The sequence below is a fragment of the Rhamphochromis longiceps genome, linkage group LG1, assembly GCF_057381845.1.
Source record: "Rhamphochromis longiceps isolate RC_006_pf linkage group LG1, R_longiceps_female_GT1.1, whole genome shotgun sequence".
In the NCBI taxonomy this organism is placed as follows: Eukaryota; Metazoa; Chordata; class Actinopteri; order Cichliformes; family Cichlidae; genus Rhamphochromis; species Rhamphochromis longiceps.
In genome coordinates, this window is record NC_140557.1 from 20,772,335 (window position 1) to 20,797,791 (window position 25,457).

General features: G+C 42.2%; 2 protein-coding genes across 6 annotated transcripts in view; one reads left to right on the forward strand and one right to left on the reverse strand.

Moving 5' to 3' along the window:
• Positions 1 to 1,711: 1,711 nt before the first annotated feature.
• Positions 1,712 to 15,617, reverse strand: dkk3a (dickkopf WNT signaling pathway inhibitor 3a). 2 transcript variants are annotated; one of them, XM_085402182.1, is made up of 8 exons: positions 15,497 to 15,617; positions 7,228 to 7,477; positions 6,929 to 7,000; positions 6,783 to 6,842; positions 5,910 to 6,002; positions 4,006 to 4,150; positions 3,764 to 3,920; positions 1,712 to 3,650 (listed from the first exon to the last, which is right to left on the reverse strand). In XM_085402182.1, exons 2-8 carry the CDS (start codon positions 7,423 to 7,425, stop codon positions 3,563 to 3,565), a joined length of 813 nt encoding a protein of 270 aa, XP_085258308.1. In that variant the 5' UTR covers positions 7,426 to 7,477; positions 15,497 to 15,617; the 3' UTR covers positions 1,712 to 3,562. The 2 variants fall into 2 exon arrangements, with proteins under 2 accessions (XP_085258308.1, XP_085258315.1); XM_085402189.1 differs by lacking the exon at positions 15,497 to 15,617 and having other exon boundaries at positions 7,228 to 8,914.
• Positions 15,611 to 25,457, forward strand: part of mical2a (microtubule associated monooxygenase, calponin and LIM domain containing 2a) — a 37,182-nt gene continuing 27,335 nt past the window's right edge. The window contains exon 1 of one of the 4 annotated variants that reach the window (XM_085402156.1): positions 15,611 to 15,742. The gene's annotated coding sequence lies outside the window, so the exon portion shown is untranslated. Of the gene's footprint in view, positions 15,743 to 19,393; positions 19,543 to 25,457 lie in introns of those variants that run through there. The other 3 variants (XM_085402170.1, XM_085402172.1, XM_085402165.1) reach the window with 3 other exon arrangements.

Consider the following 25,457-nt stretch of genomic DNA (forward strand, 5'->3'; position numbering starts at 1 on the left):
CAGACTGCCTGACAAATTGAGAAACCATTCATTCTCAAGAATTGATGAATTGAAAAAGCAACAATTAATAAATTGTAAACTAAAGTTGTTTCTCCTCTAATGCTCCTATAATGCCAGAGTAACGTGTTGATATGGGTTGTCTTTACTGCTGCTCTATGTGCTTTATAGGAGCTCTGCCTCTGTCACATCACTTCCACTAGATGTAGTGATACATAGGCTATCAGTCCTTTTTAAAACTTAATATAATAAAACAAAACCAAGTAGACGATGTTAAGAATCTCCTTGTTTTGTTGTTTGTTTGTAAATTATTATTTTGCTTCAGACTTAATCATTTAGAGAGGTCTTGTGAAGCACCAGGCACTCATCTGTTGTCTGCATTAACCTTTAATTTAGAAATTGGATATCTTTATCTGTTTCTTGCACCATGTGAAACTTGCAGTACATGTCTCGTGTCATCCACGTGTGTGTGTGTGTGTGTGGTGTGAGAGGAGAGAGCTCTCTCTGGGTGTTGGGCAAGAGTCAGAGGTTGGATTTTTGGCGCTTCTACCTGCTGCTGCTTGATAGACTGACACCAGCGGGTGTAGAAAGCCTGCTGGACTCAGTCTGCCTGTGCAACTGCTCTGAGGACTAAAGCTCAGCATCACGGCCTCCTTTCCGGGCCTCTGATGCTGCCACCAGCTATTCACTGTAGAAATGCCAATATCAGAAGAGAACCTTTTTTTTTGTTGTTGTTGTTTATTTCTTTGAGATTTCAGATCCTGTGTGGAAATAGTTTAAGATGATTTTAGAAATGAATTAAAGTGCTTTTTTCAGAACTGCAGTTTTCTCTTACTGCTAACCAATTCATAAAAACACGTTAGGATGTTATACTAGCTGTACTTCCAGCTTGACACATTTTTTTTTTTCTTTATAAAAATTTACACTGGATGCCCTTCCTGCTGCACTGTGACCCCTTGAGGCTGGGTTTGTCACTTACTCTCAAACCCTGTAAGGTGAATTTGTCAACCTCTACACTGCAGAAAATCCACCCATTTTCTTCAGCTTATCAAATTCATGGTCATGGTGGAGACTACCCCAGCTGTTATAGTGCGAGACGTGTGATACTTGGAGTGACAGGCCACCATTCACGCTCACAGTCACCTACGGCTAATTATGTAAGGAAGCTGGAGAACATGCAACTCTTGGATTTTAACCCAGGGCCTATGCTTATGCTATGCTAACCACAGCACCACCGTGCCACACAACCGAGATGGTGCAGCTCGTCCACACGGACTTAAACATTTTTGTGGGAGGAAAAGGTGTTAGAGTACCCTGAGTGGTGATTTGGAAGAGTTTACCAAAACACAAACCCGTACTGGGATATCACATCCCAAGGAACCTGTCTTTGGCAATCTGAACTGATTATATACATTTTAGAGCATCCTGATGGTTACTTTATTTTTGCCTCCCAATAGTTTTGTTTTTCAAATAATCCAGCTTCTTTTATATTATGGAATATATAATGTATAAAACGTTGCTCGGTCTTACTGAGTACTTTCAAATGGAGTCTGCATTCTGGTCAATCTTTAATGATCATCCTGATATCTGATCAGGGTAGTTCCAGCCTTCAAATAGAGAAAAGAGGAGAAAAAAAGAAAGTTGCTTTCCCTCCTGAGCTCAGGTTTTTGTACTTGGTGAATGAGCGATTATAAAGTACATTTGATGGTGGTTTATCAGTTTATTGATTACATGGCATTTTGTTATGAATCCCATACTAGGAAGCAGTAAATTACTTCAATTTTGGTGTAATTAATATTCAGTATGTATAACAATCCCAGCAAAATGATTTGCAGGGTAACTTGACTGCATGAGACTCTACATTATTTGTTTTCCTAGTTTCTGTGTAGTCTGCTCAGATGACCTGAACACACAGCATCACTGCAGTTTAATTTAGCATCTCACAGGTAACATTTCACCATGGATTCATCAAAGAAAGGAACAACTGTATAATATAGATCACAAAAACATTGGGTTATGTTCTATGTCGTCTCTGCAATGTAAATGTTGAGGGCTAGGTTGTGAGAAGAACACATCTGTGGGGGAAAAAAAGACTTTCTCAACTTAAGAAACTAGTACAAGTTTCGAGCAGCTACAGTTAGAAAAGTAAACAAGCTTCTTAGATTTTAAAGACTCATTGGCAGCAGTTATTGAAATGTTAGCAGGAATAGAAGAAGCCACATACTGAAAATATGCCAGCATTATACGCAGAGCAGTTCTAACTACATGCCTACTGTTTTATTTTTCATACAGTGCATGAAGCAACTCCAATCTGCTGTGATCAGATATAATCAGCGAAGTGAGCAGCTTATAAAGTCTAGAGTTATTTTTATTTTGCTGTCGAGGGTAAGAAAGTAAATTGTCGTTTCAAGACAGGCCTGCAAACGCACACTCTTCCTGTTTTTTCTTTCATCACGATTTACATACAGAAGAATGACAAATTAAAGGCAAAACCAAAATAAGGCCGTTCTGTTTAAATGACCAACCAGAGTAGCCTCAGCGTGCCCTGAGATCTCCGGAGCTCTGCTGCAGGGATGAAACCTCTTCCCAAAAGTTATTCCCTCGTTTAGTATTTAAATGATGATGGAAAGCCTAACGTGAAACTTCAACAAGGAAGATCTGCTCATCAACCTGTGTTAGGCTGCTTTTTGTTCTCTGCATCACTCCCTCTAGTCCAATCATCTTCTTGTCTGCCTTCTTTGAGCCAATCAACCTCCACTTTCCATGGTTTAAAACTGTGCTGTCTGTCATTCTCCCTTTCAGACTCATTTGTGCAACCACCCCCATTTCCACCTTACAGACACCTCAGTCAGCGCTCCAACCAAGCTTCGTCTTCATCTTCGCCACCACCAGGGTCTAGACTCTTGGGGGTCCTGCCCTAAATCCTATCACCGCCGGGTGATAGGATTTAGGGTAATTATGTAATCTTGGAAGAGAACCACTCCCATCATGGTGGACATGTTTCATCCTAGGATAAAGGAGATTACACAAACAAATTCATATTGATTTCGAGCAACCCGACAATCCAAGGGGACATGAGCCATGCCAGGAAAACAGGGGCAGGCACTTCATCACCCCACTGTGATGACTGCAACAACAAAGAAATGAAGCTGCATCAAAGAACTTGCCAAGTAGGTGTTTTACAAAGTGGCTGTCTTCAAGTGCCTCTTGCCCAGAATTCCCTTACAAAGATTAAAGAATCATCAAACAACGTGCCGATGACACAACTAGCTCCTCCTTGCTTTGGACACTCGCTGTGGCGTTTTTCTTCTACGGAGGTGAATGGTTCAAATCATCCAAATACCAGCTGAGTCAAGTTTGGATAAGCCGCCAGTTTTTTTCCTTTCATGTGCCACCTGTCTGTATTTCTAAAATTTTAGTCTACATATACTGCCATCCATTTCCCATGCCCTAAATATTTACTGCTTTGACAGAAGCCGGCAAATAGAAAGTGCTCTTTAAAAAGAAAAAAGCTCAGAAGTCTGTCTAGCTTTTTACAAGGCAATGTTAATAAATCGAGCCGAGCCTAAAGTATGTAGTCTATCTCTGAGTACAGCGTGTCTGCCAGGTCCTCTTCACTCGAGTCCTCTCCTTTCAGGCACATTGACCCTCTTCTGTGGAGGAAAAAAAAAGAGAATACTACAGCATCATACATACATAAAACTTTAATATTTTTGGGGTACCGGTATTTTAATCTGTTTTATGTGATTATATGTACTGCACTCACCCCAGGTCTTGACAGTGGAGATCTCCTGCACAGGGGCAATATTTCCTGGGTCCCTCATCTTGCGGGCCCCAGGACAACAACTCAGTCAGGTGGTTTGAGGCACCAAAGCAGCGCTCACGTTCAATAGGCTTGGCCGAACAGACGGGGAAGAGGAGGACTAATCACCACACAAAACAAAAACAAAGGTAAGTTCTCTGGGGGTGTGTAGGTAGTGACTGATAAACACATGCTGTACTACATACCGTTATGGAAAGCACAGCAGAGGTCTGGGCTGCAGTCAGTCTGGTATTGACAAGTGCTTCCGGCCTCTCCCTTGGTTGCATTTTGGCTGCACTGGCCCCACACACAGAGCTGTTCGCCACAGCACTCTGCATCCTTAGTGCAGGACTAAGAAAAGTAGCATTTGAGCAAACAGCCAACAATTCAGCAGGCAGCCCTTCTCCTAACACAGATGCTTTAAAAGAACATGCACCTCCACTGTAACAACACTGAGATTCCTGGGAGAATTACATTATACATGCTTCCTTTAGGCAGTATCATCAGAAAGCACAGGATACATTTTCATTGCTGTGCAGATGACACCCAGCTCTATCTGTCCATGAAGCCAGATAACACACACCAATTAGTTAAACTGCAGGAATGTCTTAAAGACATAAAGACCTGGTCGACCTCTAACATTCTGCTTCTAAATTCAGATAAAACTGAGGTGACTGTACTCGGCCCTAAAAATCTTAGAAATCCGGTTTCTAACCAGAGTCTTACTCTGGATGGCATGACCTCGGCCTCCAGCAACACTGAGGAATCTTAGAGTCATTTTTGACCAGGATATGTACTTCAATGCACATATTAAACAAATATGTAGGACTGCTTTCTGCCATTTGCACAATATCTCTAAAATTAGAAATATCCTGTCCCAGAGCGACGCTGAAAAACTAGTTCATGCATTTATGACTTCTAGGCTGAACTACTGTAAATTGTTTTTATCAGGATGTTCTAAAACTCCCTGAAAAGCCTTCGTGTGATCCAAAATGCTGCAGCAAGAGTACTGACAGGGACTAGAAAGAGAGAGCATATTTCTCTTATATTGGCTTCCCTTCATTGGCTCCCTGTTAAATCCAGAATTGAATTCAAAATCCTGCTCCTCACATACAAGGTCTTAAATAATCAGGCTCCATCTTATCCTAATGACCTTATAGTACCATATCACACCATTAGAGCACTTCACTCTCGCACTGCAGGCCTACTTGTTGTTCCTAGAGTATTTAAAAGTAGAATGGGAGGCAAAGCCTTCAGTTTTCAGGCCCCTCTTCTGTGGAACCAGCAGTTTATATTCAGGAGACAGACACTATCTATGCTCTTAAGATTAGGCTTAAAACGTTCCTTTTTGATAAAGCCTATAGTTAGGGCTGGATCAGGTACAATATAAAGTGCCTCGAGGCAACTGTTGTTGTAATTTGGCGCTGTACATATAAATTTGAATTGAACTGTATTGAGCACAAATGGCGTTAATTATTCTCCAATCCTGCTGACTTAAAGAATATATATAAATATATAAATGAGATCAGCAGGTCAGCTGATCTGTGATTGCAGTGGAAAGAGATCCTAATATCACATCTTTAAGACACTGCAAAGTCACAGTTTTCCACGTCAGCGACTTTGAGAAGACACAGATCCTGTCCTCTGTGCATTTATCCTCCCTCTACCCTTGTTTGGCAGGCTGCCATCATCTTCCACTGCTTTTTTCATACGTCAACATCAACACTAATATATCCAATTGAGACTCAGCTGAACAAGCAACACAGGTAGAACAGAGTCCTGAATAAAACCAATGAGATAAGAGGACTTTGATTTGAATCGCTTTTGTTCTCTATGTTCTCCGAGAGAGCAGATGGAAGGGAAGAGCTCATATTTAACCTGCCCCCCTTTCATGAGATGCTCACAGGACAGAGTGCTTGGAAACAGCACACTCCAATTACACTTGTGGACGCACTGCAATGCAGTCAGTGTGAAACCTCAGCAGGCTGGATGTAAGAGCGCATCGTGTTGTGCGTGTTGGAAAGCGTCAGACAGGAGAAACAGTGCGTTTTAGAGAAGAATTATGAAAACAGTGAAGACGTCCACAGAAAAGTCTCTTAGGTTGACTCACCATATCGAGCGCTTTACATGGCAGACACTTGGCATTATGTGGGTCGTGAAGGCAGTACCTTCCCTTTCCACAGTCATCGTCACTGATGCATCCCTAAATACGAGAGAGGCGAGACTACATCAGGCCAGCTCGTTTTTCTAATTACATTTAAATATTAAATATGGGTCTGACAGCTCTAGTCAGAGAAACCCTTAACTGAATACACATTCACAACACAGTACAGTTGAAGGTGTTGAAGCACAAAACATATACAGTATTAATGCGGCACCTTCTCTGGTTTTATTTATTATTTAGACTGACGCCTGACCTAGTTTTTCTGTTCTGTGTCTAACATCAAATCACCCAACAGATTTTGCCAAAATAAACGGTGAGACAGCGTGTAAATGTAGCAAGATGCTAACCACATAAATGGAGATTCTTTTACTCATACAGGAAAAACTAGGCTGATATTTTGGACTGATGCTTTTATTAGTTGCACTGTGACACCCCGAGCCACAAAACTTGAGTTATCAGAAAGCTACCCAACTGGATTTGACAGTTAATCACCATATGTCCAAAAGTGCTTGGTTACATAACCTCACTTTGTGTTTGCAGCTTTAGTCCTAAAGCACGTAATCATCACTTATTTAAAAATGACAAACCTAGTAGACCATTTGAGAATTGACATCTTTACCACTTATTTGTACACAGGAAAAGGGCCGAATGGAGACAAAAGTACGCTTTTGATTCGTTTGCTGACATAGTGCCAAGTCAGTGGCTGTGATGGTGCACCAAGACATTATGCAACCTCTTCAGTGATGATAACCGAGCAGCTGAAGGTCATACAAAAGCTAGATTTCTTTTTGAACGTGCAGGTAAACAGGACGGGCTTACGTGATCGACTCTGTTCTCCAGGTCGTTAGAACTGTCGACTGTGGTAATGTTGTTTGTCTCCTGGGTGAAGATGGGACATACATTAAGTTTCAATCACAAGGGGAAACAAACAGTGCCTCACTTTACTTTACTGTTTCTTAGCCTACCTGGTCTTTATCAGTCACTTTATCAGAAGCATTTGCATTGTGAAGACTCGACTGAGAGTTCTCCTCATTTATCTGAAAGGATTTTGGAGAGGATCAAAGCCAGATTTCAGGAAAAAAGATGCATAACTCTGATGTTACTTTATTGCTGCATCTGATCTTCATTTCTGTCCAGAGATTGAAGTGTTTTAAAAAAAAATACTTTCATCATACAACCCACTGAGATCCTACATACTACAGGCAGTTAGGTAATGCTATATGTCATGTAAAAAGCTGAGTGAGAGGTGCAACTGGCTGCTTACTTGGTGAAACGAGTCCTCGGGCTTTTGCTGTGGATCCTCTGGCAGCTGCTCCACTTCCACAAATACGCTGTCCGGCTCCGCTTGTCCCTGTGCAGAGTCATTCTCCAGGATGTGACTAATGCCCGGGTCCACTATCTCAGGGAGGATGCCATTGCAGACTGCTGTGACAGCCAAAACGAGCAGGATGGCTGGCACCATGCTGCTGCTGAGGATGCTGCTGCTGCACTCCGAGGAGGGTGTGGCAGTGATGCTGAGAAACACAAACAGCGTCACCACAGCTGATGTTTCCGTCACTGCAGGGTTTTTCCATCAAACCTCCACATTCATGACGGCCCCTTAACAGGTGAAATAACAATAGAAATAATACATAAAACGAAAAATAAGCCGACTTGATAATGTGCGCATTATTTTAATTGTGTGTTACCAACTTAACAGCGCACTTCAAACATAGTTCCGGCCAGGTTTAACCACTATTCGAAGTCAATAGGCGAGGTAAACAGTGAGTAAGCGTAGCCCAGGTAAACAGAGACGAGGTTTTTCTTCTCTGCCGTTAAAAACAAAAATAAAATGGAAAAACACACATCAAACTTGACTTTTTTTTAAACGCAGGTGTGCTTGCAGTTTTACACAGAAGCTGGTGATGTAAGCGGAAGTATACTTTAGCTGCTAAAACAGTTACGAAAAATTGTAAACTGTCATCATTGAGCCCTGTTCTCAAAAACGGACATTCACTCTGTGAAGCTGAGAAAGTTTTCAAAACATGTTTAGCGCCATCTTCTGTCGGTAGGGAACACGACATCATGTGGTTGACTGCGGCTAACGGACTAGCATTAGTTTATGTTAGCTAACTACTGACAGTATCGAGAACAAAGAGGAAAACGAGGACACTAAAACTAAAAATCAGTTTTGTGCTGCCCCTGGCTGCAACAATGAGTTTTCCATTAAGAAACTCCACCAGGGCAGGACCTCCAGACCTCCCTCTCCCTAGCCACCTCCTCCAGCCTTTCCGGGTGAACACCAAGGTGTTCCCAGGCCAGCTGAGAGATATCATCTCTCCCGCGTGTCCTGGGTCTGCCCTGTGGGCATACCTGGAACACCTCACCCAGGAGGCATCCTAGTGAGATACCCGAACCCCCTCCACTGGCTTCTTTCAATGTGGAGCAGCAGTGGCTCTACTCACGTCACTACCCACAGTCTTCAGCACGACTGATCGGTACAGTGTCCGCATCACTGCAGGGGCAGCACCAATCCATCTGTCAATTTCCCGTGCGTAAAGTAAATAAATAAATAAATAAATAAAATAAAAATAATCCCTGGACTGTCCTGTAGTTGCACACATTTTTTGACAAAATTCACCTACTCACCTATTGCCATCGACTTTAACATTTAACATGCTGACTGATGCTTGAAGTGTCTGAGATGCAGCTTTTACATCTGCTACATCCTGAAAGCACACTTGTAGCTGTACCCAATGACAAGAGGATGATTATTATTATTACACACTCCTAACACTAACTCTAACTGACTCTAACTAACTCTGCATTTCTGTTCTGCAGCCTTTGGTTCTTCAGCTCAAACTCTTGACATTTCTCCTGCGGTTGTTGTTTGGCTTCCATGTGTTTGTTTAGCTGATATTGCTTGTAGTCATTTTCTATTTCAGTTATCAAGTGGGCATCTTTCAGCTTTTCTTTAAGCTCTGCCACTTTCAGATGCATCTTTCTCTCCATTATTTCATATTTGTGCTCCAGCTGTTTAGGTTTTTTGTTTTCCTCCAGCTGTGCATAGTGGCTTTTTATGTTTTCCACCTCCATGTTCTCTTTCTTCAGTATTTGGTTTTCCTCCTCCAGATGTTTGTTTTTTTTCCTCAAGTTGCGTTTTTTTTTTTTTTTTGGCCTGTCCCGTTTGGCTCTTTTGCCATCAGAATTGTTGTCTAAAGGCAAAGAAAGATGCCCAACGGATTTACTTTACCAAACTGACCATCCCAGCCTTGCCGTAATGGTCCATTTGATTCACCTTTTATTGTTTATTTTATTTTCACTTACTGAATACGGGACAGACTTGACTGGGGGAAAGAAGGGGAGAAAGAAAGAGGGAAAGAGAAACAGCTGAGAAGAGGGACGGGGGAGAAGGGCAAAAGACAAAAACCAACAGAACGGGCAGAGAAAAAAAATGCATATATCAATCACCTGGATCACCTGCTGAGAAAGAAAAAAGAAAGCAAGCAGAAGAGAACAAGAGTAATAGAATAAACAACATCACAATGATATATGGGAATATGACAGTAAATACTAAATGTTAAACATTATTGTGCAGCACATAAGATCAACAGAACACAGTGTGCTTTGAGGTAGGAGCCAAAAAGGGTGTAGTTTGTGGGTGTGATCACCCGTGTGTACACCTGTGAGCATGGACGCGCTTGTTTTTTGTTTTTTAAAAGGTTCCTTCATGTAATAATCTGCTAGAGGGTGTGGGGGGGCCACAGCCCCGTCCTCCAGGGCGTGAAGCAGGTGTGGAGGAGATCAAAACTCCAGACATCCAGAGGCCCCCAGAACACAAGAGACCAAGGAAGACCAACAGAGGGGCACCTGCGCCACTGTCCCGGAAAGAGCTGAGGAGAGTCCCAGATGAGGGCTCACTCAGCAGCCGCGGAGCAGAAGCCAGGGGGAGTTGCAGTGACGCGCCCGTGAGCTCCGCCGGCAGCCAGCTGCGCCTGAGTGACCGAGCCCCAGGCCGAGAGGCCGGGGGCACCCCACCTCCGAAGTGGCCCGAGCGAGCCCCAGGCTCCAGGCCCCGATAAGCGGCCGCCAAGGAGTGAGCCGGTGTGTACCTGGACGCCCATCCCCGGACACAAAGAACCACCAACGCACCGATGTCTGAGGGGGTCCGCCACTGGCAGGGGAAGTGGTGGTAGGGGGAGATAGGCCTCCAAACCTTGGAGGGCCTGAGATGTCCCCAGAGAGGTGGCGCCTGACACCCAACCTGACATATAGACACAGACATACAGGCACACACAGATACAAACATCCATTCCCACCCTCATGCTCTCATATGCACTTACTCCACACTCAACCAACGTGGAGACAGACATAAAGAGACGTTGTACACACGATCACACTCCCCAAGCGTACTCTACAAACCGGGTCTAGGTGCCCCCGCCCCTGGAGGGGGGAACTGCACCCAGACCCAGGTGGTGTTTCCCTTTTCCCTGCGGTGGGGGGAGGCAGACCGCCCCGACTCCGCAGCAGCAGGAAGGCTCCACACTCCAGACCGCAGTCGGACGGCCAACTCCTCCTCCTAGTCCTAGCCCCCCTGCTCCAGCAGGTCGCAGAGAATGGGGGTGAGAGAAGACTCCAAACCTCCCTCCACCCGCTCATTGTAATGTTGATGCATGTGTGTTCTAAGGTGCATTTAAAACCCAGGAGGGCTTGGAGCTACCTGCCAGAGAGCATCCGTTTGTTTTTTTTCCTCAAGTTGCGTTTCTGAATCGGCAAAGGTATCAACATGAAGGAAATTCCTTCTTTTGTTGAGGAGTCCATTGAGGCAACCCCTCAACATGTAAGTACTCTCTCGCAGTTTGCAGTTTTCCCTCGGAGATCTCGTTGGGATTAGCACAGTTATTTCGTGGGTGTCTGGGGTTATTGTTTCTTTGGGACATGGCAGCAAACTAGAGATTTTCCAGTCCGGTTTTACATCCTTACATAGCACTGAATCAGCCATTTGAAAAAATTTTAATTACATATTTTTAGCTACTGATGCTGGTGACTGTCTTGTTCTTGTGCTTTTAGATTTGACAGCTGCGTTTGATACAGTGGATCGTGCCATTTTACTGTGGGCATAAGAGGCACAGCACTGGAGTGGTTCAGGCTCTACTTGGCAGAGTGAACTTTTTGTGTCAGTCTCTGTGACCATGTGTCGTCCTCCGCTCATCTCTTGTGCGGTGTCCCACAGGGCTCAGTTCTAGGGCCCCTCCTCTTTTCTTTGTGTCTGCTCCCTCTTGGTTTTATATTGAGAAAACACAGCATTGCATTTCACTTTTATGCTGATGACTGTCAGATCTATGTCCCTCTAAAGAAAAAAGGCACATATTCCGTACAGCCATTACTTCAGTGTCTTGATAACATTAAGGCTTGGTTGTCTCTTAAGTTTTTAAAAATCAATGACAAAAAGACTGAGGTGATGGTTTTTGGTAGCCCCACTGAGACCCCCAATGTGTATTTAGATTCCTTGGCCCTGTATAATAAGCCAACTGTCACAAACCTGGGGGTCAAAGTGGACTCTGAACTGAAGCTTGACGGTCAGATTAAGGCAGTGGTAAAATCTAGCTTCTTTCCGCTGAGGCAGTTGACTAAAATAAAACCAATTCTTTCATGGCAGCACTTGGAGACAGTTATAGAATAGAATAGAATTCAACTTTATTGTCATTGCACATGTCACAGGTACAGGGCAACGAAATGCAGTTTGCATCCACGCCTTTGTTAGCACTCGGCTGGATTACTGTAGTGCACTTTATATAGGGGTCAGTGCTTCATACATTACTCATCTACAGAGGGTGCAAAATACTGCAGCTTGTCTGTTATCTAACACTCGAAAGTGTAAGCACATTTCCCCTATTTTAGCTTCACTTCACTGGTTGCCCATTCCTTTTAGGATCCATTTTAAAATTCTTTTATTTGCTTTTAAAGCCCTCCATAGCCTATATCTCTCTGTGTTGCTACAGCCTTATACAATCACCAGCTCTCAGGTCAGCTGATCACCTGTTCCTGAATGTAAACAGGACTGAGCGTAAACTTAGAGGAGATCGTGCTTTTTCTGTAGCAGCTTCAAAACTGTGGAACAATCTGCCTTTAGAGATTAGACAGGCCTCTTCTCTGCCTGTTTTTAAATCAATTCTAAAAACCCATTTGTTCACCCTGGCCTTTGACACCACTTGAGATGTTGGTTTTTTTACTTGACTGCAGTGAGCTGATGATGTTGGTTTTAGTGAGATGTTGGCCTTTATTTTAGTTGTTTTTGTTGATTCTATGATGTTTTATGTTGTTTTTTATATAGGGCTGTTTTAATTTTTATGTATTATGTGTTTAACTTTTTTTTGTAACTTTTATTCTATTGTTCTTAACTTATTTACTGTACAGCACTTTGGTCCTGTGCTGGCTATTTTAAAGTACTTTATAAATAAAGTTGGATTGGATTGGAGTGTAACTAGATTCTGTCTTCTATCTTAGCGATAAGACGAGTGGAAATCCTTCTTGGATACTAGTTGAAAATGTGTAAAAATGCTTCTTCTCAGTACATCTTCGCAGGAGAAGTTTAGTTAAAGTTTGACGGACACAAAACCACTGAGGGTCAGACTGAACGCGGGTTCTTTATAAGCATTTCTTCTGATGACGTCACAGTTCGATGGCTCTTTGATCTCAGTGAGTTTGCAATGTAATTGGCTTATTCATACCACGTGACATTAATGAGTCTAATTCATCCAGTCATTGACCTAATGTGTTTAACTATTAGAGGTAAGCCACGTACTTTGCAAAAGTATTAATAAAGTTTCCCTCTGTGTCATGAATAATGAAGAATCCCAAACTCCCGCGCTACTCACCAGACACCTGCTTCAGAAGTCATCATTCCATTCAATGGGCATTATTAGCAGAAATCAGCCCCATAGATATGGGCCAGTAGTGCCTTCTACACCTGCTAGTTTGTTCAGAAGGGTGTTCAGATCATCATTCAGATGGAGGATCCTTAACAGGAGCCAGTGTGTACGGGTAAGACCATTTAAATGGACAGCATTAACAAAGTGACTATGAAAAGTCCATCCATTCGCTTCCGAATATCCTTTCCAGGGTCACGGGGGCGCTGGAGCCTATCCCAGCTGTCATGGGGTGAGAGGCAGGGTACACCCTGGACAAGTTGCCAGTCTGTCGCAGGGCTAACGCACAGAGACAGACAACCAGTCCCACTCACATTCACTCCCGCATTTACACCTATGGGCAATTTACATTGATCAATTAACCTGTCCCCACTAACTGGATGTCTTTGGACTGTGGGAGAACTTTTAAGCAGTTTGTATAAGCTAAATGCTTATGCAACCTGTTGCAAGAGCTTGGTCTGCACAGCTGGCAAAAAGTCAGACTTGTTTCCGGTGGGTGTTGGACTCTGTCAGGGACAGGGACAAATTCCTGCCCCAAGTGGAGGAGTTTAAGTATCTTGGGGTCTTGTTCACAAGTGACGGGAGAAGGCTGCAGTGATACAGCGTCTGCATCACTGCAGCCGCTGTATCAGTCTGTCGTTGTGAAGAGACAGCTGAGAGTAAAAGACAAGCTCTCAATGTACCGGTCGGTCTACATCCTTAACCTCACCTGTGGTCATGATCTGTGGATAGTGACGAAAAGAATGAGATCACGGAAATAAGCGGCGGAAATGAGCTTTCTCTGAAGGTTGATGAGTTCGGCCATCCAGGAGGTGGGTGGGGAGAGGGAGGTCTGGGCTTCTCTGCTTAGGCTGTTTCCCCGCAAACCGGCTCGGGATAAGCAGATGGATGGATGGATGTACTTGTAAGCAATAAAAAAATACTTTTACATCATTTTATAGATTATATAATTTACATTTACTTCCATCTAGAAAGTCAGCATATATTTAATTTGTGTTTGTATTTGGTGGAATCAATGTAAAAACAAAAATTAAAAATACAAATCTAATAAAATAATCATTATGTACATTAAAATGTAAAAAAATAAAATAAAGATGTGTCACACATTGGCCCTAAATCTTTCCATATGACTGGGTAGCATTACTAATTTAATTAGTATTCTTTCTTTTTTTTTGCTTGACTGCATTTTGATGATTAATTATGTGCACTATTCGGCTTCTTCAGTAGGATTATAGCTTTTAGGCAAGTAAAAAGTCTAAATAAAATTTGACACTTTGCCAAGCAATTATCCAATAACAAAGGTTTTGTTTAAGACTACCAACATTTAAACACCCGCTTTGGATATTTGAATGTTGGTAGTCTTGATGTAAGAGTCACACAAGTCAGTCATGACAAACGTAAACCCCTCGATTTCCAGGGGTACGATCGTTGTGACATCAGTTTTGGCAGTAATAAATTTGTTAATACTTTTAGCTAAATTTTTTATCCATAAATGTAAGTTTACTTATAAAACACCATATTTCTGTCATTTTCTTAAGGATGTGGAATTGTACATCCAATCAGTATCAGACTCCACCAACAAAAAAGCTCTTAAAACATCATATATATGTGAATTTTTGTGTGTATCCATATAATTATTTTTTTTACCCCTGGTTTTGTGTGTTCATGTTCTGTTCTTTTGTATACTTCATCTGTTCGTATGTTGTATACTCATTGTTTGTCCAATAAAGTTCTTTTTAAAAATAAAAAAAAAGGCAAGCATTAAAATAAAATTTAAAAAAGACCAGTTTTGATAGACATTGCTTTCTTGGGCTCGCCACAAAACGTCCTGCAAAAATAAATGAATATATAAAAAAGGAGTCACACAATAAAATAAATAATTTAGTCTTGTCTTCATTTTTCTTTCAAAAAAGTCTCCCCTGAAATGACTAATTTTGTTTAAGAGCTATTAAAACAAATACAACAACAACAACACGCACAAAAAAATCACTCTGATCCAAGAAACTGACAAAATATGTCTTCATCTCAAAGTTTTCCACAAACAGAACTGCAAAATGGGCTTATTGTCAGGTCAAATGTGTGATATACGTGTGACAGAAATCCACACTGCACACTGATGTGGCAGTAACAAGCAACCTGTCAACCAACCCCGGTGTTCACCGGTCCAGCGTACCAGTGGAAACCCGCTCAAACAGAAGCGTGAGACGTGGTAGTTTTCTTTCTATTTCAAAAACAGGCCACAAGATGGCGCAACGCACTTTAAAAATAAACCTATATCCGTCCTTGCCGCCTATTTTAAGCCTTTTTTCAAATGGTTTGCTCACAGGTTTTGTCCACGGTGCTGTGGTTTTGTACATTTCCTGCTGACAAGCTGCAAAACATGACCCACAGTGTTGACTAAGTGGAGTTTCTGGCGCCTCGTAGTCTCGTCTTCCACCCGAATAACTTTTTTGATATTTACAGGTTTAGTTAGATGTGTTTAGTTAGTGTATTTGGATCTTCCTCAGTAATAATGACTTAATCATCTTTTTAAATAAAAGCATTTTTGATTTGAAGTATTTATTTACGTTGGTAATCCTTTAATATTCAGGGGTGGATCCAGTGTGTTGTGCGGGCAGCTCTCACCTGCTTTCTGCGCAGACAGCAGGTGGTCGGCGGAGCGGTGCCCTTCCCTGAGAAAGTGTGGATTAAACAGCAGCCACAGGCGCTGTGCCCACGTGGGATGTGTCCCACGTTAGAGCACCGCCCCTTAATCGCTGGACGCAGCTGCACAGAAACTACTGCCTGTCAGTCTGACTGAGGACGCACTTTACTTTCCACAGCAGTCCCGCAGCTCGATTAACCGAAGACTCAGGCAGAAAGGCGCACAAGGTAAGTTCTGCTCTTTCACGCTGTGTACGTTTCTGATGTCATTAGTGCCAGCTGTGGGAGGTGTGACCGTGAGACACCTGATAGAAGTTTTTGATCCTGTTAAGCAACGCGATCAAAGTTAGCAGTTATTACACCGGGAATGAATGACAGGCACGCTGTTAGCGAGAAATCCAGGATTCACTCCAGTCATTACTTTGTATGCTGTTTCGTTTGTTTACTGATTTATCCACGATCACTGTTTCTCATGTCGTTGGAGCTTTCTGAACTGGTGCCGAAAACTGAAGCGTGATCATATCGCTTCCCGGTTGAAGGCTGCCTGAGAGCAGTCAGACATCTGACAGAGGCTCGTTCCTATTCTCTGATAACAAAAAAGGTTATCTGCACTTCGCCCAGCCTACTTTAGTTTAGTTTTGTTTGTTTTTGGTGCTGTTGTGCTGCTGTAAGCCATAAATCGTGTGTAGTGTGCCAGCCTGTCAAACATGACTCCAGGGACCTTTATTTAAAACCCGGAATGAGATCTTTTCTATGCATCGAAGTTCAAAAAGGTAAAGCTGCTGGTTAGTTAACTCTTCCTCTCATAACCACCTACTCAGTGGCTTCTAGACTCTAAATACCACCTCAGGCTTTATTTATTTTGAGCTGCACACCGACATACGTTGCATTATAAAGAAAGGTGTGGTGTTGGCAGCCTTTACAGGCCGGCTACTAAAAAGAAGCTCAATGAGAGGCAGAAGCCACCTGTTAATGTTTTGCAGTGTAACTACAAGTTAATACACAGCTGGACCTAGGATCTAGCAGGTCTTCCTGATGAAGCAGGAAAAAGCCCTTCAGCCTAGACTAATTTGTTTATACTTCTTCCATGTGTTTCAACATACTGCACGAGCTCGCCGGCTGCTATGTTTCATATGGCTTGGGAGATGATTCATGAGACACAGTTTTCTGGAAGCTCTAAAGAGTCATACAAATAGCGGTAGCGCTCCTTCCCAGTGCTGTGTGAGCAATCATTTCCTGTGTAGTTTAAGAATGTGAAGTTTAGATACAGCTTAGGTTTGCCCATCGAACTGTGAGAATGAAAGATTGCTGTACAGTGCTGTACAGTGCAGCGAGGAATGCTCAGACCTCTACATTGGAGAGACCAAACAGCCACTTCACAATCGCATGGCACAACACAGAAGAGCCACCTCCACAGGACAAGACTCAGCAGTCCATCTGCATCTTAAGGATAAAGGACACTCTTTCGAGGATGCCAATGTTCACATTTTGGACAGAGAGGACAGATGGTTTGAAAGAGGAGTGAAAGAAGCCATCTATGTCCACTGTGAGCGACCATCTTTGAACAGAGGCGGTGGTTTACGACACCAACTCTCTGCCATCTATAATCCAGTTCTGAGATCTCTCCCCAGACGCCTTAACGCCCACTCACATCCTGGGCCATCTGACCTCAGGAATTCGCATGATAAGGTGGGGCCAGGTTTCACAATGAACTCACCTGAAACTCTGGCTGATTGGGACCCACACCCAGTTTCACACCTTGGCTCAGGCGATTAGAGGATCATCAGGGGGTCCTTTTGTCCCTCTGTGGGGGGTCACTCCCACTAGGTTTAAATCTGGGACTCTCCACCATTTGACCTTAGAACTGAAGAAGCTTCTCGGATGAGAGGTGAAACGTCTAAAAGTAACTTAAAGAAGTCCAGACGCTTTTCTTTGCAAGCTCCTTTGACTACGATGACCTGGATGACTGAGAACCTTCACAGACAGAATGAAAGATTATTCTCCAGCATGGAAAGAGTGTTTTTTTTTGTTTGTTTTAATCCCTGCTGGACTTTATATTTTATAGTAAACAACCTCTTTCTGCATCAACATCGAAGTGCGACCGCAGAATTCTCCTCTCGCTCGAATTCCCCTTTCATTTACCCTTTTTTTGGCTTCATGCATTATGATGTAAAATGCGTTGGAAGTCACAGTAAACTGTATATTCTTGTCTCAGTGGCTTTGACGCTCGTGCGCCAAACATGGTGAGCTATGACAGATTCATCTGTGATTCCTGGTTGTCTCCTTTTAGCACTGAAGTGTACTGTACATCTGAAAGAATACACAAACATCAAGCAGCAATAGGGGCTGTACGTCAGATTCTTGAACCATTGTAACACATGAGGAACCAGTGCGATAAACTGACTGGTGAAACGGAAGCATACAAACGTCCCCATTTGTAAACTGCCACTTTACTGTTGAAAAAATGAGTGTGACAGGGTTCAGTAGCTTACATTGCAAATTCCCATGGCAGCATTTCATTTTTAGTTTGCAATTACCAGCTTTACTGGAGTTTAACCTAACAACAGTCCCTGGAGGTTCAGTGAGTGCAGAAAGCTGCACAGCCCCCTTGACTCATGGTGCCAACTGAGGAACTACAGTTTTATGGTCCTTATGAAGGATCTAAAAGAAACGTTATTTAATAGACCAAAGTCTATCTTTAGTTTCAGGATAGTTATCAGGGTTTTAAGACCTTTGCCTGACAAAACAGGTCAATTTATATACGCACAGTGGGTGGCATGGTTGTGTGATGGTCAACACTAGTAAGCGCTAGTAATCACCTCACAGTAAGAAGAGCCTGGGTTTAAATCCACTGGCCTGAGCTGTGGCTCATGCTCGGTGATCAGAAGGCTGGTGGTTCAATCCTTGATTCCTCCGCTCCACATGCCAAAGTATTCTTGGGCAAGATGTATCTACTGGAGTGTAAGTGTGTGAATGCTAGACTGTGGGAAGAAAAATTCCCTTTAACAGGAAAAGCCAGGCTCACCGAGGGCCAGCTATCTGCGATGACAGGTTGGGCTGAGGGAAGGAAGACAGCACAAAAAACCTGCTCTGGAAGAGAGATTAATAACTAATGATTAAATAAAAAGTGGTGTGAAGCACATAGTGGGTGAAGAAGGTGAGTGAACACGAAACATTTAGTGCATTATGGGAAGCCCCTGGCAGCCTAGGCCTATTGCAGCGAACTAAGGGAGGATTCAGGGTCACCTGATCAGGGTCATGGTCAAGCTTTGATAGAGGCCGCAAGGATCTTTGGGGTGGAACAGGGTTGGTGAGCAGTTTCTAGATCTGTGCAACAGGGGCTTATCTTGCAGGTGGTGTGCAGGCATCCAGGTGAAAAATATGAAGTCAGGTTGAGTTGAAGGGAAATTTGCCCCCTGCTCCCTTAACGAGTTGCCACAGTGGATGGCTTTCCTCCATTCCTTTTTTTAAAAAATCGTTTCGTTCCTTTTTTAGTATTAATGATTGGTGAAACTGTGGGACTTTTGAGTCATATTAATGATTGTGAAGGTCGTGATTGTGCTAATACATTTCACAGTTCATGGTGTTTTGACCCAGTTCTGCCTCTGAAACAGTGTTTGTTGCTTGGTTAGGATTAGGTTAGATGGTTACAGTCATCAAGACATCTACTTGTGAGCTTGTCAAGTATTAAAATCACTGAATGTCTTTGTGAACTGAATTGTTAAAAATATGTGAGGTACAGTAAAAACAATGAGTTTCACACAGCCTGAAACACTACAAGTGGAAGCTTGTAGTCATTATTGCCAGGGAGGTGTTGTAAACTTTCTCCTTCCTCTCTGCAATATGTTTCCTTCCTTGTTCCACAGCATAAAAAACAGGCACATGTGTCCAGGCATCAGCTACACTAAAAGAGACAGGAGCTCTGGGAGATAGGTGCGGCCCGTCGTTCCGTGTGGTCTGCTGCTTAATCATCTGCGCCATGGTTAAAGTTCCCATTTGACTCGTAGGAGTCATCTCTGCCACTTCAGGTCAGCTTAAAATAGGACAGCAAACAAACACATTTCTGCTTCCCCATTTCTACATTGCAACATTGGCACATATCGCATATAAACACAGTTAAGCTGGAGCCACTGAAGGACCGACACAGCTGTAGTAATTTTACTGCGGTGCGGTGCATCACCTGAAGCGTTAGCCTGATGGTACCAAACTCTGACTCTTATTGGGTTGAACTTTGTGCAATTTTGTGGGTTTTTCTGGCGCTAATCTAGTTTACAGAGTCTCTTGTTTACATGTTTTTGCTTGTGACGATGTCCTTTCGTATCATGTGCTGTTTTCTTTTGCAACATGACACTTGTCTATTCCAAGACTAGCTTTCATGATTGCTGGCGTACAGAAGCTGCTGTTCCTGCCAGGCAGTGATACACGGCTGTACAAACCTTTAATGTGCCTCTCTGTGGTGTGAGTGGTCCAAGTTCACTGATGTGTAATGTTAGGTTGTCGTGAGTCCGTTTATTGGTTTATTAAGGAGACTGTAGGGACTTCTAATAACGTGTAGGTAGATGTAATAATTGCTCCTGTAAATTGTTGGTGTCAGTGTGACTCTTGATAAATTATTTTCTGATAGAGCCATGTGGAGAACACGCCTTGCAGGTCAAATGGGCCTCCAGAAAGCAGCCCCGAAGCTTCACAAGTCTGCTCCCGTTTGAGTGAATTTAGACCTTTCCCCCTCTGAAGTTGACTGATGTATACTGTGATCTGTCAGTCTTTCTACCTATCTCATGACAAATCTTCCTTTGTTTTGGCAATGCTGCCTGAACACGCAGCCAGATTTCTGAGAGCTGAGATAATACTGTGGAGCTTTGGGGCCTGGTGGAGGGCAGAGCCCACAGGCTGAAGTCCACATGAGTGCAATGTTTTCAGAGGCAAGCTGCCTGCTTATCAGGTCTACAGAGGGTTCCTTCCTGGTTTTCTTCAATCCAGTCTGTAATTACTGTTGCTGGCTGACGGCACTACAGTATGTGCATTTCCCAGCACTCCCAATGTTTTCCTTGTGTTGTCAGCTTCCTATTGTATCCTGATAGCCAGAAGCTCCGTGCTCTGCAGAAACAAATGAAGACAGTGCATTGACACTTGATCCAGTTTCTTACATTGTATTTATTGCCTTTAGGTTTAAAGCACAACCGTTTTCACATGGTGTTGTTCAATCACTGATTGTCTTACACTCAGTGAGTTAAGAGTATCTCTTAGAGATAAAAATGTTGATATTCTGTACTTATTTGCTGTCAGACTTCCGTGGAATCTGCCACTGAATTGATCTTTTTAACAAGCTTTGCCTGTGTAGCTAATACCCAGATATAGCTCGCTCTTTGACCTCCAAACAGTCTGCACTAGAGTCGGAACGATGTATCAGTTCACTGTTATTATTGGCTGATGTTTGCCTTTTGGAGATCCTGTCTTTCTCTCAACCATCAAGTTATCTAATGTATCTTAATAGGTTACTGTTCCCGTTAATAATTTTACATGTAAAAAGAAAAAAGGCTTATGAGCTAATGAGCTAATACTGTTGCACATGTTCAGAGGATATCCGTCCACTTATGACCACTAATCACAGATTGTGATAGGCTAAATGTTACTCACTGCACGCTCGCTGGTTTAAAGTGGAAGTTGGAATATTTGACTGTGAATCAAACCTCCTTGATGACTTTTTTGGTGGGAGCACTGATATCATTTTCTGGTCATGACGTAGAGCTAGATCTACCAGAAGCTTGGTAGTTCAGTCCATGGTTCTGGGTCTATGTTTGCTTTTATAGAGTCTAAAAGTGCGATATGAACACCAAAAATGTCATAAAATAAAATTCAAATAAAATTTGAATTTGAATTTGAAATGGTTTAAAATTGTTTTCTTATCAATTTTTGACATAGTCCATTAAATAGTTTTCGAATTTAACATCATAATTGAGTGTTTCTTAGTCTTAGACTAGCTAGTTAGTCTACTTTTCCCCCCCTTCGTTTAGTCGACTATGAAATTAATTGACAGGAACATCCTTAGTGTGCACATGTTTGTTTGTTTTTTATCTGAGTGGAGGTCTCTTCATTGAGAAACTGATACTGCAAACCTCAGCCACCACTAGGCAGAGGTGGGAAGTAACGAAGTACAAATACTTCATTACTGTGCTTAAGTAGAATTTTTATGTCTCTGTACTTTACTTGAGTAGTGATTTTTCTGACAAGTGTTTACTTTCACGCCTTACATTTTCAAAATGGCCTTGTTTATTTTGCTTTAAGTCATTTGAGGGAAGTTATTAATTCCTCACTGCGGGCCATTAAACATCACACCGATGTGAGCCTAAACAGCAACACAGGAAAGAAAATCCTGCTCGCCTATTAGTCACCAGGGGATGTCACGTAAAGATAGATGAAAGAGCCAAAATGGCATGGCATAGTCATGGGTTAAAGTGTTTTTATTTATTTACTTATTTTGCGCAACATTATTATTAGTTTTGTATTCACATTTTTGTTTAGTTGAAAGGATTTATGTTTGAAGCCTTGTAGTTTTCTCATGGTGGTTTTGAACGTTTGTTTTCCTTTCCTTCTTTGTTCATTTACCTCATGTGGTATATACACATCCACCCAAAGTCTATAACATCAACATGCAGATCATTTAAACTGCCAGTTCAACTAAGCAGACTCATCAAATCAATGAAGCCAAAGCAAACAGAAGTCAACTGACTTAAAGTAAAGAAAAAGGGTTGCCAGTAGGGAAAATAGTGGCCAGTGTGAATGCCATATCTATGAAAATTTAGAGAAAAAATTGATTCAACTGAATAATAAGGAAAAAACAAACAGACTGACACCATAAAGTCACAAGTAAATGAATCGTTGTTGCTTTCCCCCCCCCTCTTTGGTGCCATTTTTCCTTTTCCAGATACACAGGTATACAAAGGCCATACTACATAGGGTACAAAATATTTTGTTTATGCCTCTTTTTAAAAAATGATTTCTGGCTTTGCTAGTAACAAATTAACATGTTCCTGAGGGCCACAGACAAAGAAAGTATATATCTTATAGAGTAGTGTAGGAGGACATAAAGATTTTTGTTGTGTAGGTGTTGCAGGTACACTTTCACATTCCTAAGATTCCTCCTTTATCATACTGAAAACTGATACCTGGCGGTGTCTCTCAAAGACACGTCAGTGCTTTCATTTTATATGTAGGACACTCAGTTGCATGCTCATCCGTATGCAGGAATGAGATCAAATGTTCTCACAGTACTGTGAAAAACAAAGTACATCGCATGATTCAGTAGCTTGAAAAACCACATTTAGCATCAAGAACCTAAAGTAATTGTTTTCTGTAGGATTGTGTCATTCTGTCAATTTGTTGTGGAGGAATTTTGTCCCACTTTTCTTTACAAGAATCTTCCAAATCAAATTTGGAGAGCTACCTGCTCCAGTGACCCAACATGAGAGCCGTGTGCTTGGGATCATTGTCCTCTTGCATGACCTAGTTTAGGCCAAGCTTACTGTTAGTCTTACATTTGATTCTCGAACAAGTTGTTATATAGAGGAGGTCAGGGTGGGCTCAATAACTCTAAGGTCCTGTGGCTGCAAAAAAACAAAACAAAAAAAGCCTAAATCATCACCCCTCCACCACTTTGGCTGACAGTTGGTATGAGGTGTTTGTGCTGATATGCTGTGTTTGGTTTTTCCCAGATGTGGTGCTGGGAATTATGGTCAAACATCTTCACTTTGGTCTTGTCTCACCAAAGGAGATTCATCCAGAAGTCTTGTGGTTTGTTCAGATGCGACTTTGCAAACCTAAGCTGTGCTTACAAGTTCTTTTTTAAGAGGAAAAGAGCCTTTCTCTTGGCCACTGTTCCAAACAAGCATTTGTTGTTCAGGAGTTTTGTTTCTTTTCTTTCTTTCTTTTTTTTACAACAAAATGATTGCACAAAGTACTGTGACATCACTGAAAATTTATCAGATATTAGTACTTCCTGGATTGATAATTCAAACAAACAAACCAAAGCTATTTCTATATAAAAACCAGCCTTTTTACAATTAATCACTTCCCTTGATCTTCTCAGGACTAAGGTAGTTTCACTTAATTATACTCCTTTCTAAACACACAGGAAACTTAAACCTACATGCAATCAAAATCTCCAATCCTATTAAGCATTATATGGTTAGACATAAGACGTGTATGGCGTGTGTGCATGTGCGTTCAGCCTGCTTCATCTGTCATTAGTTATATTTTTTACAGCTGCTTTGCGGATTCACTGTGTCGGCCCACAAGTGACTTTCCATTCTGTCAGGCAGGGATGGTGAAGTCATAGGACTCTGCCAGAGACAGTGCAGTTAGAGTGTTGAGCATCGACTTGGCTCTGAAGACAGTAAGTGGTACCTTTTCAATAGTCCTCGCAGGCTCCTATAGCAGATGTTTCCAATAAGGGTGCCTGTTTTACCACTTTGCTTAGACTGTAATGTGAATACATAAATGCAGTAAACATCTCTTTGACTGAGCCGTCCACCAAGGGCATGAGAGCTTATTGAACACTCACCAAAGTTTAGAGTAAAATGATGTCATTGCATAGAGAAAATACAGCAACAGACAATAGTGATGACAATGGAAATTTCTTTTGTTCATTTTGTGGTATAACTTAGCAGCCCAAAAGATTATTATAATGCAAATGTCAAAGAAAATGACTAAATACAGGCAATGGAAGACATTACAAAAGCTTAAAAAACCCCATGAATATACAACAATATTCCAATCACAGTTTCCTGCCATGCATGTAGGATTAAAGCTTGTGTATCATTAATCACGCTCATCGTAGTTCTTGCTTGTCAGTTGTTGACAATTAAGAGTAGATTTCCCAAAAATCTGTGGAGGTGGTCCTGCGAGTTGTGGCTGGTGAAGCCAGAGGGCTAGCAGTGTGAGTGTTGAACTCATGCTGATGGAGCAGTTCAGGGCTCTTCTAGCCACGTGGCAAAGGAATGCCAGCTCACTGAGTGAGGCTGGATGTTTGCTGTGAAGGCCTCAGAGGTCTATGAGATTTACTGACAGGACAGGAGCTTTTTGAAGCACACACAATGGTATACGTCTTTTCAATTGGTTTGACAATGTTCCCTTTCCCAGCCGGTTTCTAAAGTGTAAAGCCACACCGACAGGAGCAGCAAAACAGGATGCAAACACAGGGCCAAACAGGATCTTTTGCAAATGAATATGTTAATTTTAGCCTGGGGACACTGTTGTTGCTGTGGTAGCAACATTCAAAATCTCACCACATTCAAAACACAATCCAAACTGTCCTGACCCAGGGTTCAATGGTCGTTGAATGTGAGTAAATTTCACTGGTTGCTTGTTGTTGTTTTTTATTTATTCTTTTAATTTCGTTTCTGACTTAAGCTCCCTACGACAGTCGCGCTCATGTAGGCCCGTGGGCCCGTGGATTTGATAGTAAGACTGTGTTATTCTTTAGCTCTGGCCAAGTCTTGCACTTGTAGACTGACCTCTTTTCAAACCATGCCTATGTCCCTCCATTAGACATTAAAATACCAAAGGCAGACTTCGCCCAAAACTCACGGAAGCTGTGGTCTCCACCCAAGTTAGCCCACACATGCTTAATGCAGACATTTTTCACATTTCGCTTTGATGTTGAACCCCTGGCACAGACTTTTGTGGCGTGGTTTTCAAAATGCTTGATGGTTGTTTGGAAGAAAGAGAGAAGTGAAGGGTTTTTTTGTTCTGTCAGTTCAGCTCTGCGATGACACGAGCATGTGTTATTAACAATCGCTTTCACACGCAGGCGCATAATGAATACAAATATCTGAGTACAAGGTGGGCTATAAAGCGTGCATACCTAATCACATCTATCAGCCTATGTTAGTCTAACGTTTCCTTACAGTGAATTTCAAGGACCTCTTTCTTCCTTCCAAAAACA

Coding starts and splice junctions, on each gene's coding strand:
- dkk3a (XM_085402182.1), bottom strand. CDS start 7,425: ATGGTGCCAGCCATCCTGCTCGTTTTGGCTGTCACAGCAGTCTGCAAT. Junction 3,921..4,005: donor CTGCTGTGCTTTCCATAACG/GTATGTAGTACA, acceptor TGTGGTGATTAG/TCCTCCTCTTCCCCGTCTGT. Junction 3,651..3,763: donor CTCCACTGTCAAGACCTGGG/GTGAGTGCAGTA, acceptor TTTCCTCCACAG/AAGAGGGTCAATGTGCCTGA.